Source organism: Onychomys torridus, chromosome 4, assembly GCF_903995425.1.
Source record: "Onychomys torridus chromosome 4, mOncTor1.1, whole genome shotgun sequence".
Taxonomy (NCBI): domain Eukaryota; kingdom Metazoa; phylum Chordata; class Mammalia; order Rodentia; family Cricetidae; genus Onychomys; species Onychomys torridus.
The window spans coordinates 131,457,172-131,478,688 of NC_050446.1; the positions used below are offsets into that span (position 1 = coordinate 131,457,172).

Genomic DNA, 21,517 nt, shown 5'->3' on the forward strand with positions numbered 1-21,517 from the left:
GGTAAGTTGCTTGCTCAGGACAGCAGTCATGGGGAATCCAGGTCAAGGTCATGTCCAGAGGTTCAGAGCCTCAAACAGTCTGGAAGCAGGAGGGAGCCTCCATGCTGAGCATGCAGTTCAGAAACAGCCTGGATTCAAAGCTGGGAGTCAGCAACCCCTACTTCCTAAACAGCCCCAGGAAATTCCAGCTCCGGGGAGCCTGGGTTTCAGAAATGGCTAACTGGAGGGCTGTAAGCAAGGTCTGTCACCTGTTGGTGGCCAGTATTAAACAGCATTTGGCAGAGGTGGAAGCCAAGAGAGTGGAAAGGGGAGAGGAGTAAGTACATCTGGTCTACCACACATGGCCACAGGGTCTGCCGAGGGCTGTGGGAACAGGCCAGCTTAAGACAAACATAAAAGCTAGTTGCCCGTCCTGAAGCTCAGAGTAGCTTTCATTTTCTTATTCCTTCTGGGACTTGGGCACACATAGATGTTCATCTGCCATTTTTAAAATGTCAGCTGACCTCGCCCCTTTGTGGAAGAGGCAGCAGAGTGTAGTGGTGACTGGGGCGCTGGCATCTCTGGTCAGCTAGGAACGGCACTCAGGGAGGAACCAGGTGGCCCGCTCTGCCGACTGCTCAAGAGAAACCCGGACTTCAGATTTGCAAAAACATATTGGCAATGAATTTGTGTTTTTAAAAATGTGTAAACACCCCTGGGGGTGGGGTTGAGAGGATAAAGCACATCTGGGAGGCCACATCTGGACCTCCGGTTTGTGGCTCTGGTCTTCAGCCTGGAAAACAGAACAAAAGCTAAATTGTCAGGACAGTGACAGCAGGGGTTTAGAAACTGCAGGGGCTGGAATGTGTTAGGAGCGGTTGCTGGGTCTGAGTCAGCAGGGGAAGACAGAGCAGCCTGTCCAAGTGCCGGCTGGGATTCCAGAAACATCCACCAGGTGACCTTAGCGCGCACTTCAAAGACAGATGGAGCCAGATGAGCGCTGCGCCAAGTTTGATGGGCCCACACCCTGTCCAGGCCTGTGGTGGGCCACCTACCTCCACAGCTGGCCTGCAAGGGCAGCCCCCAACTGCCGGGGTGACGGGCACTGAATGACGCCAGCTGTGAGGCCAGTGTTGCTTTCAAGTTTGGGGTATACACCCCCTTTCCTCTCTTGTGCCTCTATTTTATTGGGATGACTAAATCCTTGACTATGTTAGCAGTAAACACAGCTAATTTACCCCCTACCTCTTTAAAGCAGCTGCTGACAGCTGGGCTGTGATTCAATCAAGGATCCTTGCCATCCAGCCTACCAAACGCGCATTTGTTGTTTGGTTCTGCTCTCCTGCTTGGAGCCCCACGCAGCTGCACCAAATACTGACGAGCACCCGCTTCCCCCTGGGCCTGGATGATAAACATCCCATTAACAGTAGAGATCAAGGTCGCAGGTTCTCAGCAGATGAAACTCCAATGTCCAGGAGTCCAGGGGTGAGGGGAAAGACAGAAATACACACATGGGTCTGACAACCAGAACCAAACGTCTCCTTTTATTGCAAAGTCAAACCCCTTCTTACTCTATTTTACAGATTTTCCACTAAGGACCACTTTATTGGACAGCTATGGGTCCATCGGTCCAACTGTTAATAAATAGTCTTAAATAAGAAAACAAACAGATTGAAGGAAAGCGACCCCATTGTCCTCCACGAGGAGCCTTTGAAAAGAACTTCAGATGGAAATAAATAACTTCTTTGTCTTGTCACAATTATTTACACATTTAAATGTACAAAAGACACTGGCTGCGGGGTGGACTAGGGCCATGAGTAGCAAAATGTGTACCAAGAGGGAGTCACACAAAAAGCCCCAGATCTGCCAACACAAAACAAATTACAAGAAGAAATGTTCTTCCCTCCATTGACCAGGCAGAGTGGAGGCTGCAGCCCAAGCTACTGAAGAAGAAAATTAAAAATAATAATAATAATAATAATAATAATAATAATAATAATAATAACAGAAGAGAACCCAGTGTTTCCAGGATCACAGATATAGAGAACTGGTTCCCCACATGACCAGACGCTACAGGGCCACGGGTCCCACCTGGCTAACCCCATTCTTTGTACGGATGCAGGAAACATTGGCAGACAGTCCAGCCCTCGCCACAGCCTTGCATTTGAAGCTGGGAGCTGGTGCGTGATGGTTAGGGCACCACAGACCCAGGTAGAGTGGGCTTGCTTGAGCCATGACAGAAATGCCATCTGAGGCAGGAAGCATGGTTAGGAGGGTGCCTCTAAGTCCAGTACAACCCTGCACCCAGTCTCCCTCAAACTGAGGAACCAATTTCATGCAGGGCCTTCTGACAGGGGTTGAGAGGGAGGAATGGCAGCCATGTGGTGTGTGGCCAGAGAGGCCTTATTTATAGGACACTGCCTTGAACACCTGCACCTGTGGGCTTTGGGCATCCCTGTGCTTCCTCACATGGGGTGGAGTACAAGCTCTGTCCTACCCTGTCTTGTTCACTTTGAATGTCCTCATTATTTCCTAGCACAGGCTGGCAGAGCCATTCCAAAGTCTGTGTGTGTTTCATATGTGTGTGTGTGTGTGTGTGTGTGTGTGTGTGTGCGCCTCCCTCCTTCTCCACCCCAACATATCTCCTTTGAGGCCAGCAATCCCTGGCCTCTTCTGAGCAGACATCTCTCCTTCCCCTCCCTACAGGGTGGATTTGGGCAGTTCTGGGTAAACACTGGGCCCTGCAGCCTCAGAAGGAAACCAAATAAAAAGGAGGGGGCCTCCCCAGCCTCCACAGGCCCCAGCTTCTGTTTATGAAGTCAGAATAAACCAAGGAATGGGGATAAATTGTTTAGGAAAATATATGTGTAACATCCTAACCATTTTCATTCATGGGTTTTATTGTGACATTTTATTACACGGACTTCTGCTTGGTTTTTCTTCAGCACAGATGTAAGCATCCACCCTGGCTATGTCTTCCTTCCTGCGGGAGCGGATGGCCTGGCTGAAGGACACACGCAATTACCCCTCCAGGACTCAGAGCGCCACAGAGACCACATGGCCAACAGACTCATTCCTGGAAGGTATTTTTCCTGCTGGGTGTTGCCTGTGGCAGCTTGGAGGATCTTGTCCATAATGTGCCAGAATTAAAGCCTGCTTGCCAGCCACTGGGCGCTCAGGTTTCTCATGCCTTATGTATCTCCAGTTGGGGAGGTGAGGGGAAGGCTCAGGAGAGGTGGCTGATCTGTTCGATTCTCGCCAAGGTGGGCAGTGAGAGACTAGAAGGTGAGACACCACAGATCTGGAACAATGTGGCTCCAAAGGGTCAGGCTCTCAGCAGAGGCTAGTGGCAGCCACAGGCCCGGACCACCATGTTTCTGTACTTCTTCAGGATGACATTGGAGCTGTCGTCAAAGTAGAGGACAGATATAGCGTTGAGCTGGGTGGGTGCACAGCAAGGCTTGGGTACCGTGTCCGGGTTGATAAAGTGAACCTGCAATCCACCAACATAAATCATGGTGAGAGGTGGGGAGGCCTTCTGCGGGCTTCTAGAGTTCTCCAAAGAACATCTACTGTCTGGCTAAGATGACCATAAATGACAGGTGAACATGTCTCATGACCCAGCTCAGCTCAGGACTCACCTCCACTATGCACATGAAGGAACCAGGACCCACAGTCTTCCTTCACACATCTAATGTGGGAGAGACAGCTTAAGCTCCAAGCTGAAGACCTCCCTGACTGCTGCCCATTCAAAAAGCACTCTGTCTGAAGGGATGGGTTGTAGCTCAGAGGTAGAGTACTTGCTGAGCACACAAAAGGTCCTATGTGCCATCCCCAGCATCATGACAATTATAAAGAGAGGGCTGTTTTGCTCACGGGTACTCGTGCACCCCACAGGGGTTCAGACAAGAGAAAACTCAGATGCCTTGCGTTACCATGTAAGCACCATTGACAAGCAAAGTCAACCTGGAGTAGGCAGCAGGGATTGGCAGGGGGAGTGGAGCAAATTGAAGGGAGAGGCCACTACTCATCCAGGCTGACCCCAGCCCAGCTGACTAATCCCTGTCTTTAGGTGAACTCAGTGCTGAAGATAGGCCAGAGACTCAGTTCTCAGGTGTTACTGGTTTGTTTAAGACAGGGGCTCTTATATCCCAGGGCTGGCCTTGAACTTGCTGTGGAGCCAAAGATGAGCCTGAATTTCATATCATCTAGCTTCTGCCTCCTGAGTGCTGAGTTGAAAAGAGACCTAAACCACAACACCCAGTTTATTCAGCACGTAGGATGCCCCAGAGAAGGATTTACCCCTGGTCCATGTGACCACAGAGGCCTCCTCCCTCCAGCACTGGATACTTCCATGGTGAAATGCTAACGAAGGAGGCTGTACCCCTGAGCCAGGAAGGCCAGTGGTGAAGGATGCTGGAGAAGGGTCTTGAAGCCACAGGACAGGACACAGAACCTTATGGGTGTTCAGAGCAGCCCGCACTAGCAGAGCACGAGGTCCAGACGGACCATTCTGTCCCTGGCTTCAGACTCCATCCCAAATGCAGTTTTGGAGTTTATAGTCCAGGGGGGAAGGAAAATATTGGAAAATCAGTACTTAAAGACATCCCTTGCTAGCCAGGTGCTAATGGTGCATGCCTTTAATCCCAGCACTCGGGAGGTAGAGGCAGGCAGATGTCTGAGTTCCAGGCCAGCCTGGTCTACAGAGCAAGTTCCAGGACAGCCAGGGAAACCCTGTGTCAAAAAAAAAAAAAAAAAAGATATCCCTTGCTGCTGGTCTTGGGGTGCAGGCCTGTAATTCCAGCTACTCAGAGTCTAAGGCAGAAGGACCACAAGGTCACAGTGAGATCAAGACCAGGCAAGACAGTTTAGTGAAACCTAAGGGCTAGGGATACACCTTGATGTTAGAGAGTTTACCGAACATGTATGAGGCTCTGGGGTCCAGCCTTTTAACCATAAAAGCAAGTGCAGGAGGAAAAGAGAGAGAAAGGAAGAGAGAGGAGGGAGGGAGTGGTGGAGACCCTTCCTCTGCCACAGGGTAAAGCTTGGACTAAATGAAGGGCGTGAGTGAGCTTTCTGTTCAGGACTTACAACGTTGGCATGGGTTAAACATAAATCTGAATAACAAACAGAACTGTGAGGAAGAGGATCATGTGGCGAGCTCTTCAGCACCAGAATTCAAACCAGCATGGACGATTGGTTGTTGAGAGAAGCTCAGACAACATCCAGTGCAGACAGCAAGGCCACTTGGGCCTGGGTAGAGCAGCATCAACCGGAGGCTTCGTGCACCAGCGTGGGCTCAGAACACCTTCTCATCACTTGGCTCTTCCCAGCGACCCACAGAGGGCTGACCTGAATCTGCAGCTGCCTCCTGCCCTCCTCCCCTCGTCCACTCTCTCCCTCTGAAACTCTCATCTGCTCAGTTGACCATTTCCTCCCCTGGACAGGAAAGCCCAAGGTCAAGAACACGGAGCTGCTCCCTGCCTGTGTCCCCAGGCCCTGGCACATAGCAGACAACCAACAGAATAAAGCCTCTCAAATTACTGAACCTTCATGTTCAACTTCAAACCTGAGAAAGAAAGTCAGGAGTTGGGAACGGGGGCTGTGGCCCTGGCAAACTGAAGTCTCCCTATTGCAGGAGAGGGCCAGCGGCTGGAGGAGAGCCAGGAGCTAAGTCATGTTTTTCCATAACACAGCATGGCATGCTGACACTCAGGAGGATGGGTCCTTCCAGGAGGGGATCCAGTCCTCAGTGAGGCACAGTGATAGGGTCCAAGACACACACACACACACACACACACACACACACACACACACACACACAGACACACACACAGACTCACACACACACACACACACACACACTCATCTTTATACCATTGTATGACTAAAACATATTTTTTCAGCCTTTTGTACAGCAGGTACCCACAAGAGTCACGACACACTTGGGCAGACAGCTGCTCAGGTCCTGGATAAAGGCAGTAGAAGACACTCACACCCCCATAGGCCAGACCCTCAGGAGGCACCCACCAGTGTCTGGACAATGGCGTGGTTGGTAGCATTCATGTAGGAGTTCAGAGGGAAGGCACACTCCCCCTCACAGTAGTAGGCAGCATAGCCTTCAGGTGCGATGATCCAGTCCTGCAAAGAGGAGAATGAGGCCAAGTCTTACCCAAACCCTGCAGAGCCCAGGGTGTCCCCCTCTGTGTGTCCCACCCTGTGTGTCCCCCTCTGTGTGTCCCGCCCTGTGTGTCCCCCTCTGTGTGTCCCACCCTGTGTGTCCCACCATGTGTCCCCCTCTGTGTGTCCCATCCTGTGTGTCCCACCCTGTGTGTCCCCTCTGTGTGTCCCGCCCTGTGTGTCCCGCCCTGTGTGTCCCACCCCTGTGTGTCCTGTCCTGTGTGTCCTGTGTGGAGGACACAGGCTCAGGCTATGCTCTTCTGAGTTGTGGGGTCCCTTCAGGGGCAGGGAAGTGAGCATGGTACTCTGTGAGCCCAGCAGAGAGGACACCCTTGTGTTGTGTTGCATCTCCTGGACCAGAGGTGCAGTAGCAGCAGAGAGTGAGCCACAGGTCAGAGACCACACCTAGAGCCACCCCGTCTCTGCTAGGGGTGGCATGCCTCAGCTTGCTCCAGGTGTGTCCGTCTCACAGACTAGGCCTTGCACCCACTGGGTAAGGATAGCTACAAATGAAACCCAGCACAGTACGGTAAAGAGTTCAGACATCTGAATTCTGTCCATCTGTCTGTCTGTCTGTTTGCACCGTCTTTGGACGTATGGTTTTAGAGTGAACACAGTAGACGACAACATTTTGTTCCATTGTCTAAACAGGACATTCCTGTGGGTCTCCCTGCCTGGTGCACCTTCTGGAGCAAGAGGCTAGTGACCCTCTGTGGCTTGGGTAATCCAGACAGGGTATTCTCAGAGCCCTGGAAATGTTACGCTGCTCCATAATGCCGTATGGTCTAGGGATGGTAAGAGGAGGGCTCCCGCTGCAGGAGTGTTCGACAAAGCACACCGGGAGAAACAGCATGTGCAGAGCCTTCACTTCCAACACAACAGTCTGCTTGGCTCAGAAACAAACACAATCTGAGTCACAGAGCGATGTGGAGGGAGCTGGCCCTCCAGGGCTGGCTTCAAACGCACGGTCATATGTGGGAGATGTGGGAAAAGCGGCCAGCCACTGGGTGGGAATAGGGTGTGCATGAAGAATAAAGTTCACACTTCAGAAGGTAGAAGGTGATGTTTCAAGTTCAGGCCTAAGAGTCAACCACACCTCGGGTGTCATGGGACGTCCTGGATGTCCGTAAGTATCCAGTTCAAGGCATTCTCTCAGGTCAGGACTCCTGGCATTGGACATTTCACCAGTAAAGACAAGAACTGTGGACTAGCCTGGGACTGAGCTGGTAGAATGCTTGCCTAGCATGCAGGGCATTCTGGGGTCCGTTCCCAGCATGGCACAAACTAGGCATCATGGCACACTCCTGTGATCCCAGCACTTGGGAGGTAGATGTAGGGGAGCCCAAGTACAAGGTCATCCTAGGCTACACAGTGAGTGTGATGCCAGTCTGGGACATATGGGACACTGTCCCTGAGGGGGAAAAAGACATAAACTGTGACACACTGCACCCATGGAGACAGCCTTGTGGCTGGCAGGGACAGAGAAAGCCCAAGTGTGTGGTGATGCAGCCATCCTTACCTGCCAGCCGAGGTCTCGGAAGCTGACATACAGCTCATGTTTCTTGCAGGCTTGCCTCTGGTCACTGCTGCTGTTTTCTGCATGGACAAGAAGAAAAACCCAGGGAGGAGAGAGAAACACACACATGTTCAAGGCCTTTGGTTCTGCTGTCAGGGAGCAGGCACTGGACTCAGAGGCTGAAGGACAGCAATGGCTGAGAAGCCAGTTTGAGGACCTGCAGCCTTCATGGTCACCCTGACCCTTAGTAGAGGTCCCCCAGTCCCACTCAGACTATCCTGCTTCCAGACCACTCTGCCCAAGGAGGCCCACTGAGGAGGACCCAAGATGCTCATGCACCTGCAGAGACAGGACATATAACCGAGGGTGGCACACCACCAGGAAGAAGTCACGGAAAGTTCATGGTCCCCAGCAGCAGCAGCTGAGTTTCTTTAAAGGCCAAGAACAGTGTGCTTGGGTTTTCTAGAAGGATGTAAGTTTGTAGCATTTGGGCTACACTTTGTAAACACTGTGAGAATCCGTCTGTCTGTCCTTCGTGCAGAGCTGTGGGATCTTCCTCTACTCTACAGCTGCATGAATTGGTACTTACTTAATGCCTGTCCCCACCTGACTGTTCTAGGGCTTTCCATCATCTGTCCTTGCACATAAAGCCCAGGCCCCTGGTCTACACGATAGAGTCCTACAGGCCAGGTGCCTGAGCACTCAGGCGACTCCTCATCCCCACATACCCTCCTACAACCACCCAAATGTGATGACTGCTTCACAGGGTGTCTAGTGACAAGTGACACATCCCTCAGAGTTGGCTTCTCTGGATGCATGGGACTTCCACCTGCACAGCTCTGAGGTCAGGAAGAAATAGCACAGGTCAAGGCTGTCTCAACACAAAGGTCAAGGGCCAGGGCACTATCAGAGCACAGTCCACAGAGTTGGACAACTTGTCTACCTCCTGGAACAGCTATGGAGTGGCTATCTAAGGTGCCATTCTCCACTGTGGCAAAGCCGGGGGCTGCAGCTAGCACTATCCACCCATCAAGCCCTATTCCCCTCTTTCCTGTGGGGAGGCAGGAAGGAAAGAAGGAAGTGGACCGCCTCCTCAGCCCAGAGTGAAGCAGTCTGAGCAAGGTACAATTCTGAGTAGGATCGCTGGACCAGATTGCCCACAGCTCCCACTCCTGAGTCAGGGTGGATCCTGAGCTGTGAAAAAATGCTGTGAAAATAGCTATGTCTGTAACATGCAGAGAAGGAGCAGATCCCAGTGAAGAGCTTTGGTTTAATGTTGGAAGCTAGCTGTGGGTGTGCTGTGGGGATGGGCCTTGCTCTTCCTATCTGGGGTTGTGACCGCCCCAGGAGAAGGTGGCTGGAATTCCCCAGCATTCTTGGGTCCTTCTTAACAGAAAAGCAAGGGAAAGGAATAAAAGAGACACCTACTTCCCCTGCCCCCAATCTGGTTCCACCCACCCCACCCAGTACAGCAGAGAGCCAGTGAACAGCAGGCAGTGCCAGCCACCAGCTGCTGCACCTCTGAAAGGCCCTGCCTGGGCAGTAGGCAAATTAGGACAGGTGCTCAGACTTGCTGCCACACCCCAGGGTCAGCTGGAGAATATGGCCAATTAGCAGGGTGCTGGACTAAAGGGGAGAAGGGACCCAGGTTCTCCACCTGCATCTCAATAGCAGTTGGAGCCCTGGGGCAGGGGTGGCCCACAGGAAAGAGACTTCCATGCAAAGGCAGGCTGGGACATGTGTCTCCAGCCAGACACATAAAGATGATGTGCGTGCAAGAGAGGATTCAACTTGTGTGGCCCATCATGTGAGGTGTGAGCACTTCAAAGGCACTGGGCACACGCCTCCGCACACACACAGGCTGCTCACTAAGGCAGGGTGGGGCCCCAGTCCTGGAATTTTTTTTATGTTAAACTTCCAGGCAGGGTTTGGAAGAACTTAAAACAAGAGTAGGGAGTTGAAATCTACAGGAGTAGGCAGAGTCTGAGCCAGACGGACTAGCTGTCATTTGAGGGAGTGAGGACCTGTCCTGGAGCTACTATGAAGGTGGGCCCTCTGTGGGACACCGTAGGGTAGGGCCCTCAGCATTCCTCTTAGTCCAGAGGCGAACGTTGTAGATCTACAAGACGAGGTTGCCTTTGCTGGCATGGGACATGCCAGAGCTCTTTGGCAGCTGAGTTTGCAGAGGTTTCTGGGAAGTTTCAAATTCTGGGGCCCTCCTTCACTCTGTGTTATACCCACCCTTCCTAGAACACCCAGCATGACCTCACACCTGCACTGCACACAGCCTGAACCCATAAAACTCCCACTCCTGCTTGGGATGGGTCTCAAACTCCAAGATGAGACTCCCAAGAGAATGCTCCACCTACTTGTGGCACCAGCTGTCTCCTCTGCCACAGCCACCAGTCTCTAAGGTGTCAGAAAAGCTAAAACATGAGGCTTGGTACTCTCAGGATGCACAGGCCTTAGCAATGGGGCCAGTCTGACCTTGCTCACAGGCCTCAGCTCAGTTCCCTTGGGAACTCTTTCTGCACCCCTGGAATGAGCTGCGTTACCTAGCCACCATCCCCAATCCTGGGCCTATCACCACATACAGGTGAAGGTGACAATCACATCTACCTGTCCCAAATAGTTTCTACATCCAGGTTTCCACTACAGAATTCCAGTCCCAGCATAAACAAGGCCTCCAAATATGAAGAAAACTCAGTTGTTGTTGTTTTTTTAATTTGGGGACTCACAGACCCCTTTGAGATGTCTGTCTATAAAAGGCCCTAGCTGGCAGAAGAGAATACTTAGGAGGTCTCTATCCACACTCAGGCCGCTGGCAGAGCAGGCAAGTGACTCTGTACGACTGTTGAGAACAGCAGCTTTCAGGGTGCCTCACCCACAGCTAACCTGTTTAACAGATCAGCTGTGCTGCCCTGAGTAGTTCTATGATGAGTCTGAATGCTGAGGCAGACGGACTTTGCATCTTATTCATATAAGTAAAGCAGTGCCATCAGCCGCTCCAGAGGGGAGACTTCCGGGTAATTTATTTGTGTCCGTAAACAATGCCATCTAAGAATATAGCTTATGTCAGAAACAGCAGACTCACAAGCCATCCATCATACCAGATGGAACTCTCGCACTGGGCTAGGACATGCTGGCACAGTGACCCAGGCCCTGGTCACTGGTCATGAACCTTGCCCAGGAAAATTGCCACAGGGAAGGACTCGAGCCCCAGCCCTGCCCGTCACCCTCAGCCCTCTGCAAATCAACACCCAAACTCACCAAGATCTGCATTTGCCAACTCTGCTCTGAATAGCCCTGAGCTCAGCCTGAGCCTCCTTTATCCCCGAAGAGACTTTCCTTGAGCCCTGGTCGGCTCTGTCTCTCTAGCTTCAGGACAGTATTCTGAGTAGCACTGTCTCTTCCTGCACTACTCCTTACCCACTCTGCAAAGTGTGTGCTAATAAGTCACGTCATGCTACACACGTGCAATGTGTGCTGTGTCATTAACTGTTACGTAGCTAAGACTGGCTCCCTGCTACTTAAGATTGGAATAAAAACCTATGATTGGAAGTGGCCATGTCTACAAAGGGAAATGGGGTATTTGGTGAATTAAAGCCAATTAAATTGGCATAGTCTCTGAATTAATGATAAATTCTGATGCTGTGGAAAGCAGACTGTGTCCGTCTATACTTTTAGATACAACTCTCTCTATCCACCAAAGTCTCCCCAGGGCACTGGGGGACACCCTAGAAACAATAAGTCCAACCGCCACAGTGGGTTACCTTCTCCCTTCACAAATTAAATGACTATCAATTTCTAAGTGCAATGCAAGGTGACCTGAAGTGGAGGGGTGAGAGAGTGGGATGGGGGGATAGGGCAATGGCCTGGTGGACTCACTTTTTAGTTCTAAATAGCCCAAACTCGCTTGGGTGTTTCCTCAGAATCCTAAGGCCAGGAGCTGGAGGACTGAGTCAGCCTGGAGCCCTCCCAAGCAGGCTGATTTGTGTCTGGCCCTTGCCTTGCTTCAATGTTACCAGAATCCCAGAGCAGCTACATGCTGGACAGCACATCCCAACTCACAGGCTGATCTGTTCTGGAGCCATTCACAATGCATTTGCGCATATGGTCCCCTCTGGCTGCTCAGCCTGCATTGGCCTACCTGCCACACTGGCCATCCTCAGTGCCTCTTGGTTCTTGGGTGTCTTGGAGCGGTTCTGGCTGCGCTGCTTGCCCCCAGTGGACCGGATGCTACGTAGATGGACCTCTGTGGCCTTGAAGAAGGCCACCATGAAGGGCTGCTTGTTCTGGGGTCCATGCCGCCCAATCAGGCCCGCCAACTTGGGGTTGATGCTCTGCCCTGCGGAGGAGGTACTCATTACAGAGGTGTGCAGGGACAGAGAAGGGGTAGGGACATGATTCTATCTTCACCTTACAATCCATTCACTGCTACTCATTCATCCAGCAAGGACTATTTGGGCAATTTCTGGAGCTGTTTTAGGGGTGCCCTGATCTCTGGTGACATCTGGGAGCATGGAAGGCAGCATACAATCACCCAGTGGTGACCCCGACACTAAGAAGGATGAGAATTCTGGCCAAGACCTGCAGGGGGTCTCAGCTAGTGCAGGCGATGTGCAGCTCACACTGCACTTGCCAGAGGGGGTCACTTGGTTGGCCAAGCTTCAAGGGGTAGGGAATATAACTGTTGTGTGCCAAGGAGGTGAGCATGACTGCCAATGCCTGATGGCAATGGAGAGGCCACCAGAGGAGAGACCAGGAGGCAGTGAGGCGTGATCCCTATGTATGTGGGAGAGAGCATTAAGGGAGAAGGGTCCTACGGAAGTAAAGGCATGGAGAGAAAAGCTGGATCCCAGGAGGATGAGAAAGAGAAGCAGGCAGGTAGGGTGACAGCTGATAACAGGCTAGAGGCACAGGTCACTCCAGGTCTGTGGCAAGCATTTTGCCTGAACAAGGTCTTGGCAGGTATAATAAACCCCTGAGAAACAGCTAGGCCATGCAGGACAGGGCTTCATGCCAGGGGCCAGTGGCTTCATGAAAAGTATGAAAGAGGCTACACATCACCACAGATGCCAGCAGCTGCCTGCAGTGGAGGGACCAGGCAGGACCTTCCTGTGCCTAGGAAAGGTCCACAGCCAGTGACAGCCAGATACAGGACTTCTGCCTTTACATGGGGATGGTACTTGGGAGCCATCAGCTTGAGGGACATAGTCACAGATACCCAAAGTGGGACAGGAGGGGACTACAGAAAGCAGAGCTACTGGCTGAGGACTTAGAGTGTTCCTAAGATGACCTTGGGCTGGCCCTGAGACCCAACAAGGTGAAAGACAGAAGTCAAAGTCCAAGCTGACACAGCTCAACAGCCAGAAGGGTTCTAAAGGACCAGCCTGGGGCAGGGGAAGTGAGCATGGTGAGAAGTGATTCTTGGATGCCTTCCCCAGACACCCTCCAGCTGCCTACCTGCTGCCCGCTTAACCTTTGGAACAATGTTGATTTCAGCTCTCCGTTTGGAAAAAGATCCATATGAAATTGGGGTGGGGAAGCTGACCTTGGTGCTGTCATCTCTGCTACTCTGGAGGTTGAGGCAGGAGGATAGAGAGTTCAGTTCGTGTGGGAGACTGAAAGACTTGCCTCAAAATAAAAATATAAAGAGGATTTAGAGTGGGATTTATCTCAAATGCACAAATGTGCAAAACTGTGAGCTCCAGCCTAGCATCTCTCACACACACACACACACACACACACACACACACACACACACACACACACACAGAGAGAGAGAGAGAGAGAGAGAGAGAGAGAGAGAGAGAGACAGACAGACAGACAGACAGACAGACAGACACAGACACAGACACAGACAGACAGACAGATAGAACATGTCCCATTTATCCATCAGTCAGTTTCTGCCGTGGGGATGCCACAGTGGCAGGAATGAGTTTCAGACCTAGAAAATGACAGGTTCTGATGTGTTTTGAAGAAAACTGAAGGAATTTGCTGAGAGACTGTAAAAGGGCTGAGGAAAAAGACAGTTCTGTGAGACTGGCACATCCTTGGCTAAAGCCGTGAAAGCTTTACAAAGATGGAAAACTGAGGCACGGGGCTGGGGAGTGAAAGATGGGAGACAAAGTTTAACAGGTGCTGTGAGAAATTCCTTCTTGGAACCAAGGGTCAGGTTGTGGGGGTTGGTTAGGGTTAAGTTAGGGCTAGTTTTAAGTTAGTGCTAGGGTTGAGTTAGGGTTAAGATTAGCATGATTTCTGCTACCTGGGGTCCTCACCAGGCCTGTGGGGTGAGGACATCCAGACTCAGTCCTGGCTTCCTGGGTTACTTCTTCTCACTTTAAGAGCCCCCTCCTCCCACCATGGTGTTGTGCTGAGCTCAGCTCTCTGTGCTGGGGACTTGAATCCAGGAGGCTAGACAAAACAAGGTGGTTGACTCCAAGTACCCTCTTTCTTTCACAGAGACTCGAGGGCATTCAGCAGAGTTTGCAGGCTCCCCTGATTAGGAAGGATCATGAAAGGCCCAGAGAGGAGAGAAGTGCTCGATGAGAGCCTGGAGACCCAGAAACAAGAGTGAGAAAGTAGTCATGGACATCCAGGGTTTACTGAACAATCTTGACTGCCAATGGACACAAAGCTCTGGTTATTTCTACAGGGCAGTTTCTAGACTGGGTTAACTGACCTGGGAGGACCTACCCTCAAGGTGGGCAGTATTATCCCTATCTCCAGGGTGGGCTGGTCCTGGAATGAGTAGAACATAGAAAGGACACTGAGCATCAGTATTCTGTCTGCTTCCTGGTTGTGGGTACCTGTCACCAGCTGCCTCACACCCCCGGTACACACCCCCGGTACCAGGATGGACTGACTGTACGGTCCAGCCATGCCCCAAAACTAAGCTTCCCTATGTGGCTTCTGCTGGGCATTTTGTCACATCACTGAGTAAAGTGACTCACATGCAGGTCCTGGGCTGTCCTTCTTCCCATGGACCAACCATGATGAGCTCCTAAGAAACAGAATTTAAGGTCACACGTGGTGACGAATACTTCAGAGCTGGGAGACATCAGATGAAGACAGTGCCGATGGTGCAGAGCAGAACAAGACGAGAGGCTGTGCGATCTGCCTGAAAGCAGCTCAGAAAACAACAACTCAGGATCTGACCTGGGGTGAGGCTGGCGTGGGTGGGGAGGCGACGTCACAACACTTCACCACTGTAGCTACTGAGACCCCAAGTCCAGTGACAGAGCCAAGGCCAGCAGAAGAAGTAAAGGCTCTGGAGGGCCTTGCCCACCCCCCCAATCCACACACCCCCACCCCACCCCCGCAACCTCCCCTGCATCTGGAAGTCACATCAGCTGGTGTCCCCAGGCAGGTCAGACCTGGGGAAGGCCAGCCTTCAGTGCCTGGCTCAGTCCTGGGAGCTAGTGTGGTTTTAAGAGTTCATGTTTAAGAAAACACATTTCCCCAACCCCCACAATTTACGCCCCCCTTTCATCGTCCAGCTCTCCTGCATTCTTGAGCGGGGTCCCCCCCAGTTCATCCATCTATAACACAAGTGAGTCTATAAAAGAAACCATTAAAGCCGGGCCCCGAGGACTTGGGCTTCCCCCCTGGAAGGCTTTTAGGGTGGAATAAAAATGCCTCGCCTGAAATCCTGATGCCTCTCTGGACCCCTTAAATCCAGGCGCCAAGAGTGGTCCCAGTCCTGCGGCCCTTTCGACCTGCTGGCCAGTGCTGGCAGATGTCAGCAAAGCCACCTCCATTGGTCATAACCTCTGCTAAGAAGGAACGGAAACCACACCTGCCACCAGCTGCCTGCGCAGCCTTGACTTCCTCCTGTGTAAAATAGGATGAGGCCACTGGTCTCGTGTCCCTGTTTCCTTGGTGAATGGCACACTTTTCACCTTGGCAGCTTCGCTCAAGCTAACCGGCCCCCGGCCTCAGGGCTGGGTGGGATGTGGTCTGACAAGAGGCACCTAATCCTGTACAATCATTGTCACTGCTCAGGGGTGAGACGTGACCCAGTTCAGCCAGAACACGGAAGAGAGAAGAGAGGTGTTCTGGAAATTTCTAGAAAACACGCTTGCTGCTCTAACGTTCGGAAGAAACTTATCCTCTCAGCAGAGTGGAGGGAGACAGATGGCATTCCAGAAACTACCTTCATGAACTGAGCCCAGGGAAACCATATTTTCAAACAAGGGCTACCCTGTGGAAGGAACAGCACAAACAGGGTCTCTTGTGACACAGCGCCACTGGGTCAAGCCAGCCTGCAACCTTCACCCTCACCTCGACCACCACCGTGAATGCCCCACCTCGATGACTAAGTCTAGAGCCTGGAATTATCCTCACTCCTCAGAGGCTGGCGACAGGGAACATGGGCACAAGCCATCTTGGGGCCTGGCATGGAGCTGGCCCTCAGGAGCAAGTGCTGATTCTGTCCTTATTACCTAATCTGGGGAAAGATTAGGGCTTTCTGTGTAAAGGCTGGAAGACAACCCCTCTGCATTTGTTTACCTTCAGCAAAAGGCAGGGTCAGGAAAATGGCTGCTTCTGCGTCTTTAGAAGAATTTAAACACACCCTGTCAAGTGTGACAGCTCACCTTCCTTGCCATCTTGCCACTGTGGCTAAATTTAGAATCAGAGACACACCTCAGGGAGCGTCTGTAAAGAACCTTCCCAAGAAGCTTCACTGGAGAGGGAAGACCACCATGAATGTGGTGGCTGGGGTCCCAGGGGGAGAGAGTGAGCTGAGCCCCAGCATGCATCTCTCTCTCCTTCCTGACTGCTGAGGAACTGTGTCCAGCTGCCAGGACTCTCTACGGTGACAGAATGGTCCCCTCACACTGGGAGCCAACATAAACTCTTCCTCCCTTTAGTCACTTGCCGGGCACTTTGTCACAGCGAGGCAGCTAACACAGTCCACCCCACACTCCGCGCATGGGCGTCCACGGCGGCATTATTCCTATAGTCCCAAAGCAGGACCCACAGCTATGGCACAGGGGAAAGAGGAGGACAAGAAGGCAGAGGGTGCGCCACAGGTATGCACCCTTGGAGGGTGTTCTATGCACTGGAGAGTGTTCAAGCAGCCTCCACCCAGGACCCCAGACAATGTCACGTGACCCCTAAGGAGGAAGGGGTCCTGGTTAGAAAGTCACGGCTGGCTGCCACTTTGTCTGCCTTGTCTTAGGTGTTCACATACAAAGTAATCAAAATACATTGAGATGTGGCTCCCGGGTAGAGTGCTTACCCAGCACGCAGGAGACCCTAAATCTATCCCTAGTACTGCTGATGTTCCGTCATGGTGCTATGGCCTGTTATACACAGTGGTGTGCCTATATATATTCATACACACACACACAAGTACATATTTGATACAGGGTCTCACCACATAGCCCAGGCTGGCCTTGAACCTACAGCCATCCTTCTGCTTCTCCTCCTAAGTGCTGAGATTACAGGCATAGGCCGCCACTCTGTGCTCTTCACTTTGAAATTGAACAAGGGAGCAGTCAAAAAACAGTGTGTAGACAGACAGTGGTGGTGCACACCTTTAATCCCAGCACTCAGGAGGCAGAGGTAGGTGGATCTCTGTGAGTTTGGAGATCAGCCTGGTCTACAGAGCAAGTTCCAGGACAGCCAGGGCTACACAAAGAAACCCTCTCCTGAAAATCGAAACAAAACAGAAGGGGTGATGGTAAGAATCCCCTTTCCTTTGAGATGTTTCTGCGTGACAGTTTCAATTAGTGTTTGTAATCATTTGTTTTGACTATTTGTGTTCAAACAGCCAGCATGGCTACTGAGTAAGGAAGGCATGGGGTGGAAGTGGATGAATTAATTAATGAAGGCAGAAAGACAATACACATATACTTTGAACCACAAAATCTGTGTCTTTGGCAAAATTAGAAACTATTTCTATTTTAGCTGAGGGTTAGCCGACTGGTGTTCTTCTCCACCCAAAAGCCCACAGACCTGCCTATGAAAAGGCAGGTTTGGGAAGTAAGGAAGCAGGCTGCCCCATCTGAATTTCCGAAAAACAGAGACTGTTTGCTGCGTGCAGGACCACACTGAAAGCGTCGCAATCACTGGTCACTCCAACTTTACCGCCACCTTGTGCCTCCCTAAGGCTGAGACAGGACAGTTTCCTTGCTGTGCGGAGCACCTCCCTGGGGCTACAAGAAGCAGGAAGGGTGTGGGGCACCCACCCACCAGCCAGGCGGCTAGGGGCGGGGCCAGAGTGGGCGCTTCCTCCCTGGGACAGGCTCCCCTTTGTGGCTGCTTCCTTGTTTCTCATCTTGAGACAAGGTCTCCTGCAGCCCGAGCTAGTGTTAAATTCATTAGAGCTGGGGCTGGCCTTGAACTTCCTGTCCTGCCACTGTACCTCCAGAGTGCTGGAATTCCAGGCGTGCACCACACAACCCCTTTATGAGGTGCTAGAGATCAAACCCAGGACTTCAAAAAAGGTAAGAAATAGTAAAAATGACTTTTTAGGGGGTGGTGTGTGTGTGTGTGTGTGTGTGTGTGTGTGTGTGTGTGTGTGTTTAGCTGTTTTGTTTGCACATCTGCATGTTGGCATGTATATTGATGTCAACTGCAACAGCTGGTTGAGTCAGTGCTACCACCACACACACACACACACACACACACACACCATCACACAAAATACACACACACCACATGTATACATCACACACACATGCACATACACACACATACACCACATACACACACACACACACACATACATATACACATAACACACACACACACACACACACACACACACACGGGGTGGGGAGGGGCAGGAGAGAGAGAGAGTGGAGTGGACGGAAGATGCCATGTGTGATAGAGAATTACATGTCCACACGGTTGGGCTTGCCCGGCGGACTGCCTAACTATTTCCGGTTCAGAATAGCCATCTCCGGGTCAGACATCTCGCGGGACCAGGACTCTGTGGCTTTACGTGGTTGCGTAGAGCACGGGCGCAGCCGTGTAATCTACGCACATGCGTGGAGTGCCCACAGGAGTTCCTGTGCGCATGCGCGGCCCAACCTTTAAAAAGCCGGTGCCATCTTGCATGAGTCTCTCTCTCTCCCCCTTATCTCCTCACCCACGTGTGTTTCACACAGGCCTGTCACCTCTATCCTCTTTAATAAAATTCTTCTGTGTTCTTGTTGTGTTCGAGACGTGTTCCTACCGCCACTTAAATACTAACAATGTGGCCTTGAAGCTCAGGAGTCGGGAAGTAAGTCCTGGAAGGCACCAAAGAATCAGTTGTGATGATAGTGAGGGGCCGGATGAGATCACCAGACTGTCTTCTGGGATTGGCAGGATCTATAGGTGTTGCCTTCTGAAGCAGGCAAGTGAGCAGAGAGTGGGAGTGGGGGACCCCAGAGACTAAGACAGGATGACTGGGGTCCTCATGGAAGAAACAAGTGCCTCTGTGTGGGCAGAGTCAGCGTGTCTAGCCTGAGCAGCCCCTCTTCCGAAACTTGGGGCAGTAGGCGTGTCCATTGGAGGACCACGGGAAGCCCCTCTGAGTTCTCCCCACTACACAAGAACCTGTCCACTCAGCCTCCGTCTCTCTCCTTCAGTGTGAGGACCCTGTCTCTGTCCACCCTTGGGAGAGGCTGTGGGTTGCATGAGAGCAAATCTACTTTCTCAGGCTGTCTGTTGGGGGCACATAAGCTTCCAGCCAGTGTGGACCGACAGGCTATTGGAGCAGAGGGGCTTCTCGCACGTGGGCATGGGACTAGGGGAGGGGGCAGTGTGGCTCCACTGTGCCAGGGGCCAGCACATCAAGCAGGACCCTGAGGGGTCTGTGAACCATTCTGCTGTCTCTCAAACTTAAGCCCGAGTGTGAGGTCATGAAAAGAAACATTTTTGTTTGGTTTTCTATTTGAGTCAGAGTCTCAATCTATAGCTCAAGGTGGCCTGGAACTATGTAACTCAGTCTAACGTCAGACTTGTGGCTATCCACCTGCTTCAGCCTCCCACCTGCTGCTACTACAGATGTCAACCACTACCCCCTGCAGAGAAAATGTCTATTTTTCACTCCAGTCACGATTATTTATGCCAACACAGACATAAAAAGTGGAATGCAGGCCATGTGCAGACATGCTCTTCCTGTAGGCCCCACAGGGGACCCCTTCTCCCTTTACCCCAGGGAAGAAGGGTGAGGAGGGTGGTTGGGTGTACAGAGGTCCAGGCTTCTGTCTGATTGGCCCAGCTGGACCTCAGCACAGCACCTCTCACCCCATCCCCCTCCTCTGCCGGTCATTGGTACCCACATTCCTACGAGGTATTTTGTGGTGGTGTTGTGTTCCCCACAATATTGTGCACCCTAATAAATTTATCTGGGGTCAGAGAACAGACAGCCACTAGAACAAAGTGGAAAAATGGTGGCTAGAAAATGGGTCAGAGCAAGCCATAGCAGAAGTTGGGCGGTGGTGGTTGCACACCTTTAATCCCAGCACTTGGGAGGCAGAGCTAGCCCAATCTCTGAGTTCAAGGCCACTTTAGAAACAGCCAGGCATGGTGACACACGCCTTTAATCCCAGAAATCCAGCCTTTAATCCCAGGGAGTGAGGGCAGAAAGTAGAAAGATATATAAGGCATGAAGACCAGAAACTAGGAGCATTTGGCTGGTTAAGCATTTGGCTGGTTCAGCATTCAGGCTTTGGAGCAGCACAGTTCAGCTGAGATACATTTGGATGAGGACACAGAGGCTTCCAGTCTGAGGAAACAAGACCAGCTGAGGAACTGGCGAGGTGAGGTGGTTGTGGCTTGTTCTGCTTCTCTGATCTTCCAGCATTCACCCCAATAACTGGCCTCAGGTTTGATTTTATTAACAAGTACCTTTAAGATTCATAGTACAGTATTTCCAGTGAAGAATTGGGGGACACAAGTCTGAGTGCCAAGTTCAGCACTGAGAGCCAGGTGACTTAACCCTTTCTCTGCCTCAGCTGTGCTCTCTGGAAATGGTGGCCTTGAGAATTAAGTGAATCAACAGTAATGCAGACTTCTACCATTCGGGAGCATGGAGGCAGGGCTGCCCCAGCACTGGCCATTTCCCAAGAACTCACCTCCTCCTCCTCCCAGCTGCCTACAGAGAAGGTAATGCTAGCATGTCCATGGAGAACATGAAGGAGTGGAGATTCCAAGAGGTTGGATGGGCTGCGGCAACACGCAACAGCGACCTAAGGAGCAGCAATGGTACCCCAGGGACCACTGGACTGCCCTTCCAGTAGCTACAGGAGAACCAGAGCCTGGAATGCCACCAACTCAATCAAAGCCACAGGAGCCAGCTTGGGTAGCCCTCCCCCCCTTCCTCCTATTCCAGCCCCTCCCACCCCCACGCCCAGCACCAGCCTAGTGGCTGTCCCAGGGATGGGGAAAGTAGGCTATCGGGGTTGGACTGGGGACCCCACACCTCTCCTGTGGTCTCTTCTGTATGAAAAGCAGAATCACCAGCCCTCACTCCCACAGCATCCCTCCCCCGCTGCCTCCCCAATGCTGTCTGCCTGTCTTTCTGGGAGCCTAGGTATCCAGAGGGTGTTGACTTCCGTCCCACACCACACACTCACCCCCAGAACCTAGCTCTGCTGCTCTGGCGACTAGCAGGGGCCTGCAGCTGGAAGACCGGGGGACAGAGACAGACTTTGAACACTGTCTGGGTGGTCTGGGAAGGGCACCTCTGACCTGGGACCTCCCTCAGGGCCAGATGGAGGAAGTGAGCAGTGAGCATGCCTGAGGACTCTGCAATTTGCCATCCAGTAGGATCTGACGTCACAAGAAACAACATCAGGCTTCCAGAAAGAACGTCACATTAGGATGGAAGCAGATGTC

General features: G+C 51.9%; 1 protein-coding gene across 1 annotated transcript in view; it reads right to left on the bottom strand.

Annotated features, from left to right (window-relative positions):
* Nucleotides 1-1,502: 1,502 nt before the first annotated feature.
* The window catches only part of Bmp7 (bone morphogenetic protein 7), a 76,863-nt gene continuing 56,848 nt past the window's right edge, over nucleotides 1,503-21,517 (bottom strand). Inside the window, exons 4-7 of the mRNA XM_036184670.1 lie at nucleotides 11,826-12,023; nucleotides 7,679-7,755; nucleotides 6,010-6,120; nucleotides 1,503-3,472 (exon numbers count right to left, since the gene is read on the bottom strand). Of these exons, the coding sequence (XP_036040563.1) occupies nucleotides 3,323-3,472; nucleotides 6,010-6,120; nucleotides 7,679-7,755; nucleotides 11,826-12,023 (536 nt within the window). The 3' untranslated portion in view covers nucleotides 1,503-3,322. The remainder of the gene's footprint in view (nucleotides 3,473-6,009; nucleotides 6,121-7,678; nucleotides 7,756-11,825; nucleotides 12,024-21,517) is intronic.